The following is a 7,910-nucleotide window of genomic DNA, read 5'->3' on the forward strand; positions in this document are numbered from 1 at the left end:
TTTTTTTTTTTTGGAGACAGGGTCTCACTCTATATACAGTCTAAATGTAGCAACCCTCCTGTCTCCACCTCCCAAGTACTAGGAATAGAGCAGTGAGTGACCATGCCCAACTTTATAGCTGCTTTTAAACCAAAGGGACAGGAACATGAATGCACAGCAACATATATGTGAAAAAAAATTAACTGGAAAAGTAGACAAGGCTGCATGCAGGCACTGATAACAAGTCTACACAAACAGACCCACGCTTGAGGATTCTGGACCCTAGTGGTGTCTGGCTTCTCCATCCTGCCAAGTGGAGGAGATGTAGCCAAGGAAAGATGATTTTTTTTTTTTTAAAAAAAAAAGACTTTATTTATTTATTTATTTATTTATTTATTTATTTATTTACTGTTTGTTTCGACAGGGTTTTACTCTATAGCCCAGGTTGGCTTCAGACATACACACATGTCCATCCTCCTGTCTCAGTTTCCCAAGCTCAGGGCAAGTGGGGTTACAGATGTAAGCCACCACACCAGGGTCCAATGTTGGTTTAAAAAACAAAAACAAAAAACCAACTAGGATCGGTTCAAATGTTTTTAAACAAACTACTTTCTGATTGAACTCAGAATTTAATGCCTGTTAATTTTTGTTCTTTGCGGTCAGCTGCGTTTCCAAGGAAAGGCTCCTGGGTTGGGAAAAGCACCCCCAGTTAAACGTTGGTGTTTTCATTACAATGCGAACACTGGGGTGGGGGTAGGGGTGGGGGTCATCCAGAAAGTCTCCAGTTCTGAAGTGGACTTAAAACAGCAGACAGAATCCCGCAAGTCCAAACAAGGTTCCAGTGGCTAGAGATGAGAACTACCTGCTCTTCCCACTCAAACAGACATGGCCTTTGGTACTTTGTTTTTCTCTCATCTCTGGTTGTACTGGAAAAACACCCAAAGCCATGGGTCAGATGGCCCCGGCTCAGGCAGCACCTGCATGAGAAGGGCCGGAAGTCAAGCTAGAGCGGAGGAGGAACCATTCTGTGCTTAACCCAGGGCCCCGAGGGACCGGGCTGGATTCCCCCAGTGGGCAGTGGGGCATGTGCCCACCCAGGGCCTCTGAGCTGCATTCTGCAGAAAGGAGGCCGGTCGGGCCCAATAACAAGGGAGTGCTTCCTACTTTGTGATAAATGGGAAGAGTGGAGCTTGATAAACCACAGCTTTTTAAACACCTACTGGAGTCCCGTCCCATTGACCCATGGGCGGGGAAGGGTTCTATCCCCAACTCCCTTCCTTCCCCCCCATCCCCCCGCCCCCTTTCAGTTTTGTTGCTGCCCAGTCCCATGAGGGAGGCAGCCATGAAGCAGTGGCAGAATGGATCTTTGGATCACAAGACCTAGTTGTGGCTGTTGGCCAGTTTTTCTGAGCTTGCTAGACTTTCTTCCTGTGAGTGTGTTATGGGAGTAAGATTACTCCTAAGGTTAAGCAGTATCCTGTAAATGAGGATGGGGAGGATGCCCCACAAAAATTTGGGAGCATTAAAGAGGTGTTCAATATTTATTTGTTGTGCTCAGTAATAGCTTTTGGTTCCTGCTCCATTTCCCAGTTTGTAAGAACTTGACATGTTTTAGAATTCATGGAATGAATGACACAGAATAACAGAAAAGTAAACAAATTCAATTATTGGATGTGACATTAAAAAAACAAAACAAAATAAAAACAAAAAAACAAAAACAAAACCAAAACCAGGCAGTGGTGGCCCCTGCCTTTCATCCCAGCACTCAGGAGGCAGAGACAAGAGGATCTCTGTGTGTCTCCAAAACAAAAACAAAAACAAAAACAAAACCCGAACAACAAAAATGAAACCCCATTTAGGCTGGGAAGATGCCTTAGCTGGTTAAGAACTGGTCGCATAAATGTGAAGGCTTTGGCTCCGTTCCCAGAACAAATGTGCAAACCCCTGGCACGGTAGCACATATCTGTAATCCTGGTGCTGGGGGGCAGATCGTAGATGCCTGGAGCTGGGTGGCCAGACAGGCCAGTCTCATCCAGGGGCTCCAGCTCACTTAGAGGCCTTGTCACACAAATTCATAAAGCATCCCACATTTTTCTGTATAAGAAATACCCCGTATCTGGCTCAATGCCCTTCCTTCAGATTTTCAGACCATGCTCAGTATCTTGCCAAGGCTGGCCTTGAACTCAAGCCCCCTCCTCAGCCTGGGAAGCTGGGATCAGTAGGCATGAGTCATCATGGCTTGTGACAGCCAGATTGCATTTATGATCCCCGTGTTACAGATAAAGCACCCGGAGTCTGAGAGGGTCCTCACAAGTATATGGCCCAGCTAGGTTTTCACTGCCTGTGTGAGTTCTAGGGGTCCAGGGATCCACAAGACAGGCAGAGTGAAACCGTAAACTCTCCTGAAACAGAAAAATACACCCAGGAGGGATCTGGCATCAAAACCAAGGAAGTTACTGCCCTTCGAGGGTGTGTGCTGAACGGGGTGCCTCCTGTCCAAATGATTCTTTGTCAACAAACATTTCAAGGCCCAGGGAACCCCTGCTACTGAAATGTGGTCTCCCCTGAACCAGGGCGGGCCCCAAACAGAGGAGATCCTACTTAGGGGAGAAGTTAAGACTCCCCCACCCTGGCTGGCTGCCTGGTCCCTAGTGGAGGTAGGGGACAGAATTAGCCCTAGTATGCAAAATAGCAGGAAAGAGAGGCTCCAGCTCAGTGAAGGCAGATGGCAAAACAAGCCGGTTCCCTCTGGCAGCCCAGAACACGGGGTGGATCAGCCAGCCCAGTTCAACTCTCCCGCTTCACTGTGTGACAGGGACTCTGACCCGAAGCCCCAGGCCCGTGTGCCTTATCCACTTGTCCCACCCTGAATCCCCATCGCATCTGTAGTCTCAGTCTTTCCCATATGCTGCCCAGGGTAGAGATTCACCTGCCTGAATCCTCAGCAGGAATGGCAAAGTTGTGTTATGGGTTCCACCGAGGTCAGTTAGGGAGTAGAACGCCAGAGTGGGGCTTGGGAGTCAGGCTTGACTTGCCCCCGGCTTCCCAGTTGCTTAAGGGGCTCCCAGATACTCTCACAGCTGGTAGGTCATGACCTAATTTGTAAGCATTAGAGTCCATGGAGGGTGGGGGGTAAGGACACTTTTCTTTCCTGTGATACTGGGGTCACCCTGAACAAAAGCCCCCAACATTCACCATTCGAACCCTGTTTAGGAATCTCTCTCTCTCTCTCTCTCTCTCTCTCTTTCTCTCTCTCTCTCTCTCTCTCTCTCTCTCTCTCTCTCTCTCTCTCTCTCTCTCTCTCTCTCTCTCGCTCTCTTGCTCTCTGTGTGTATGTCTCTCTGCATGACTGTGTGTGTGTGTGTGTGTGTGTGTGTGTGTGTGTGTGTGTGTCTGTCTGTCTCTCTCTGAGTTTGTGTCTGTGTCTCTCTCCCCATAGCCTTGTCTGTCCTGGAACTCACTCTGTAGACCAGACTGGCCTTGAACTCAGAGATCTAAGTACCTCTGCCTACTGAGTGCTGGGATTAAAGATGTGTGCCACCACACCCAGCAGTAATCTCTCTTAATAGTTTAAGGAAGAGCAGGTTGAGGGTATCCCTGTTCAACTGAGGGATGGGTTGGATCCTCTCTCCAGCAACTATTTCAGAGCAGGGTTGATGGGGATGTGGCTGCAGGCCCCAACTGGGCCTCCAGAGGGAAAGGTAGGGCGACTAGGATAGCCACGCCCTCTCACAGTTTCAGAAGCCCACAGGTACCACATTCAGATGTCACCGTAGCTTACGGAACCCCACCCCCACCCCAGCTCAGAGAGATGATATCACGAAGGTCTCTGGTGTCAGACACTTTATTTATTCCGTAGGAGGATGGGCTGCAGGCTTTGGGTGATCCCTGGGATGGGAGAGAGAAATGGCATTCTGGCAACCCGTTCTGGTGCCAGTGTGAACCATGGTCCTTGACTCCTCAGGAAGCCAGTGTGCTCCGAGTCCATTTGCAGACTCCGACAAGTCTCTGCTTTCCTGTCCCAAACATGGGGACAGATCCCGCATGGCACTCCCAGAAGCCTCAGGTCAAGTCTATCCCCAGAGAACTCCTCTCTCCATGTCACCACCCTATTGTCCTTCCACCCCAGGTCCTTCCGCAAGAGCTGGGGACCAGGGGCTAGAATGAGAGGTGGTATTGATGGTCCAGCTTCAGATGCTGGCTGGGGTATCCAGGAAGCAGGGAATGGGCTGTGAGCCAGGCAGTTTGGAAGCAGTGAGGCCCAAGGGTTGAGCAGGATGAAGGTGGCCCTCACTCCTGGCCTGGGTGCTCTCCCACTGACCACTTTACCTCCCCTGTCCGAAGAGTCACTATGTCTTCATAGGTGGCTGTCTGGTCAATGTTCAAGCCCTAGAAACACGAATTGGAGGTCAGGTCTAACCATCACAACAGAGGGTGAGCACCGCAGCTCAGAGTTGCTAAGCAACCCTGTCCCTTACCTCGTAGGTGTGATCTTCCTCCATCCCAGTCTTGCTGTCATCCTGCACGATGGGGTGGGGAGGGAATGCAGTTCAGAGGGTTAGCGTCCTCCATCTCTGTCCCCTGATGGGCCAGGGATGTGGGTCTGGGTGGGGGTGAGGAAGAAGGAGTCTCCAAGACCAAATGAGTGAATGAACAGTGAGCCAATGGACAGGACTTGGGGCTGGATGAGCAGCCGAGTCGCAGAACATGGAGACCCTGCCCATGTCCTGTCTTCCCTGTGCCAACCTCCCAGCCTTCCCGAGGACCCCCGCTCCCCCAGCTCCTGTGGGCACCTTGTCAAGTAGCAGGAAGATGGGCACAATGATGAAGAGGATGATGAGGAGGGTCTGGATCATGATAATACCATCTTTCAGTGTGTTCCGCCGCTTCATTTGGTCCAATGTGCTGAATCCTGGGGGAGCGGGAGAGCAGGGCAGGGCATAAGGCTGGTGTTGATGGTTAAACATGGTGGATCTTTGGACACCATCAGGAACTACTGCTCAGCAACTCTCCCGGGGACTCTAGTGCCATAGCCACATCCCCTGGTAGGTAGCCTGAGCTGGGGAGTGGGTGTGGATGGCTACAAAGTCTACCTTGCACACACCTAAGACTAGAAGTTCCATGCCACAGCTGTCGGTGACGTTATGGTTGGCGCTGTCACATTTCTGCTTGCAGAAGTAGATACCATTATCCTCGTACTGGATGTTTTGGATAGTGAGGGTGTAGACAGAGCCATTCTGGGTCTGCATAATGTGTCCCTCTTCTGAGACCAATTCCTGGGGCTGCTGGCTGCCTTGCTTTCGGAACCAGGTCAATGCACCTGAGTGGTTCGTGTAGCAGCGAAACTTCACCATGGAGCTCCGCTTTTTGGCTGCAAACCTCGGGTGCTGCCAGATCTGGGAACAAGGGCTTCCTGTGGACATCAGGGCAAGGTTCAAAATCAGGTTTAGCACCTTCCTGTAGCCTATCTCATGTGTCTGGAGCATCGGGCTCATGAGGCAGTTAGAGGGTAGAGGTGCGAGAAGGTAAAGTGTGTGAGAGGCCGCATACTGGTGTCCACCTCTTCTTGGTCTAACCTCTGTCCGGTTGTCTTTCCTTAAGGAGGATTCTGAAGCCTTTCCATTGCTTTTATGTTCACTGGAATGGTCTCCCGTGCAGGACAGCCTCTTGACCTAGTTGGGTACTTCAACTCTCTCCTCTACCCTTTCCTACACCCACTCCAAATTCTCCCGGGCTGCCCACCATCCCCAGGGTGATAAAGGTCGAATCTTTAGCCTGTCACCTGAGGCCCACCTCTGTTACCCTTCTCATGAACCCACGCCTCTCAGGGTTCGGGTCTGAGAGGTTTGTTGGGTTTCCAATAACACAGACCTAGGCCTGTGGCCTCGTGGGATCCCCTCTAGCACTATCCTGCTCTGATCCCCAATCTTGGCTTAGTTCTGGCCCTCAGTGGCCAGGGCTGGAACACACTAATCTGATGAGAGCGACAGCTGTCCAGCAATGGAGCCTTACTGAGGCCTTGAGGAGGTGTAAGTATGGGCGCTCTAGACAGAGATAGAGCTGTGTTAAACAGATACATTTGTCCCAGAAGTGGTGGCTGAGGCAACTAACCTTGGGACTTCAGTGGCAGGTCACTGCTTGTCATTGCTGGTACTGGCTCACCTGGAGGGTAGAAGGAAGTGGGCAGGGCTAGGTCAGACCTCTCTACCCTTAATTGATGGCCCCACCCATAACCCCTCTACATTCCCAGAGCGACTTCCTCCTTCCGGGACTACAGCTTCAAGCCCCGTTAGCTCCCCGCCCCCTGCCCCCATCCCTGTACCGGAGAGGCAGAAGTAAGGTAGGGGTGCTGGAAACCCCATACCCAGGCCCCTTGCTGCCTTTGATCATGAGGTTGGCCTGTAGTTTCTGTGGAAATGAGAGGGAATCCACAGCCAGGAAGGCTAGCCCAGGCTTTCTGGCAAAGAGAGGATGAATCCTGGAACATACTATATTCCAGGATATAGGGAAAGAGCCTTTTCTATGCTTTTCTGTGCAGTACCTTCAGGGCCTCCTGCATCCCCCACCCCCCACCCCCGCTGCCAACAAGATTAATTAGCCCCTTGTCCCAAGCTCAACCTGATACCCTCCAGGCTGGAAAGGGCTGGGACCTCTGACCCTGAGCCCACCATTAAGACCCACAGGACAGTCAGAAGGAGACAGACACAGAGCAGAAAGCAAAATGCAAGAGGCCGAGCTGAGAGACCGAACTGAGACGGGGGAATGGGGCCCGACCCACGGTCCTGTCTCAAAGCCAGTGAGCCTCTCGTCTGTCACATAAGCCATACCTGAGAACAACAGCAGCAGGAACAACAGCCAGTGGCAGGGCATGGAAGACAGCACCAGTGCGGCCATGGTCGCTGCTCTGTCTCTGAGCCCAAGGAGGTTTTAGGGCGAAACATGTAACTGTATGTCAGCCTGGGCTGCAGCTTGTCTCCTCTCTGCCTCTTCCCCATTAGGCCCCTTCCTGCCATGCAAATTGAGGCCCAGGGGAGGCACCGGTCCCTCCAGGGACCCTATGGGAGGGCAGCTTCATCAGCTGGTCTGCTAGGACTCGTAGGGTGGTCCTGCCTGGGCAGCACAGCTCTGGGTTCTTGAGAGAAACCCTGGGAGGGGGGCGTTCGTGAATCTTCTAGGGACAGCCTGTGTTTCTAACTCCCTCTGACCCGCTGCGTGTCATCTCTTAGGTCAGCTGGTCTCCTGTGGTTGCCTCATTCTGGAAGAATTGGGCCTGGGGAATTTAGCTAAACACACACCAACCTCCTCAGTCAGCAGTTTTCAACCTGTGGGCGGCGGCCGCACACATTTCTGATGGTCTTAGGAACCCCCAACCATAAAGTAATTTTTGTTGCTACTTCATAACTGTGATTTTGCTACTGAGCGGTGTCTCAGTTCCTAAGACCATTGGAAATATGTGTTCTCTAATGGTAGTGACCCACGGGTTGATCAACCGTGGCATAAATGGCTCTGACCTTGACTTCTTTGCCCTGGACAACCCTTATCCTCTAGGAAGAGATATGCCAAGGACAGACAATTCAGGAGACATTCTCACACCAGGCTCCTGGAGAGGCACAGAGTACAGGAAGCCATGTCAAAAGTTGGCTCTGTGGGAAGGGAGCCATAGAGGTTCTTGTGCAAAAGTATGCCAACAAATAGAAGAAAATACACCCTAGAGTCGGGTGGTGGCAGGTCACGCCTTTAATCCTAGCACTCGGGAGGCAGAGGCAGGTGGATCTCTATGAGTTTGAGGCCAGCCTGGTCTACAGAGTGAGTTCTAGGGTAGGTAAGGCTATACAGGGAAATCCTGTCTTGGAAAGAGAAGGAGGAGGAAGAGGAGGAGAAGGAGGGGGAGGAGGAAGAGGAGGAGGAGGAAGAGGAGGAGGAGGAGGAGA

At 51.6% G+C, this 7,910-nt stretch overlaps 1 protein-coding gene across 2 annotated transcripts; it reads right to left on the reverse strand.

Moving 5' to 3' along the window:
• Window positions 1–3,807: 3,807 nt before the first annotated feature.
• On the reverse strand, window positions 3,808–7,060 carry Cd79b (CD79b molecule). Of its 2 annotated transcripts, XM_021213682.1 has the most exons (6): window positions 6,807–7,060; window positions 6,091–6,141; window positions 5,084–5,392; window positions 4,773–4,891; window positions 4,458–4,499; window positions 3,808–4,368 (listed from the first exon to the last, which is right to left on the reverse strand). In XM_021213682.1, exons 1-6 carry the CDS (start codon window positions 6,871–6,873, stop codon window positions 4,270–4,272), a joined length of 687 nt encoding a protein of 228 aa, XP_021069341.1. In that variant the 5' UTR covers window positions 6,874–7,060; the 3' UTR covers window positions 3,808–4,269. The 2 variants fall into 2 exon arrangements, with proteins under 2 accessions (XP_021069341.1, XP_021069342.1); XM_021213683.2 differs by lacking the exon at window positions 6,091–6,141 and having other exon boundaries at window positions 6,807–6,951.
• Window positions 7,061–7,910: the final 850 nt, after the last annotated feature.

This window comes from Mus pahari, chromosome 14 (genome assembly GCF_900095145.1).
Source record: "Mus pahari chromosome 14, PAHARI_EIJ_v1.1, whole genome shotgun sequence".
NCBI lineage: Eukaryota > Metazoa > Chordata > Mammalia > Rodentia > Muridae > Mus > Mus pahari.

What these genes read in the sequence shown, in the direction of transcription:
- Cd79b (XM_021213682.1), bottom strand. Translation starts at nt 6,873, where the DNA reads ATGGCCGCACTGGTGCTGTCTTCCATGCCCTGCCACTGGCTGTTGTTC. An exon ending in CCTGCCACTGAAGTCCCAAG is followed by an intron (nt 5,393 to 6,090) that starts GTTAGTTGCCTC and finishes TGATGTCCACAG; the next exon opens with GAAGCCCTTGTTCCCAGATC. An exon ending in AGGAAGATCACACCTACGAG is followed by an intron (nt 4,369 to 4,457) that starts GTAAGGGACAGG and finishes TCGTGTTTCTAG; the next exon opens with GGCTTGAACATTGACCAGAC.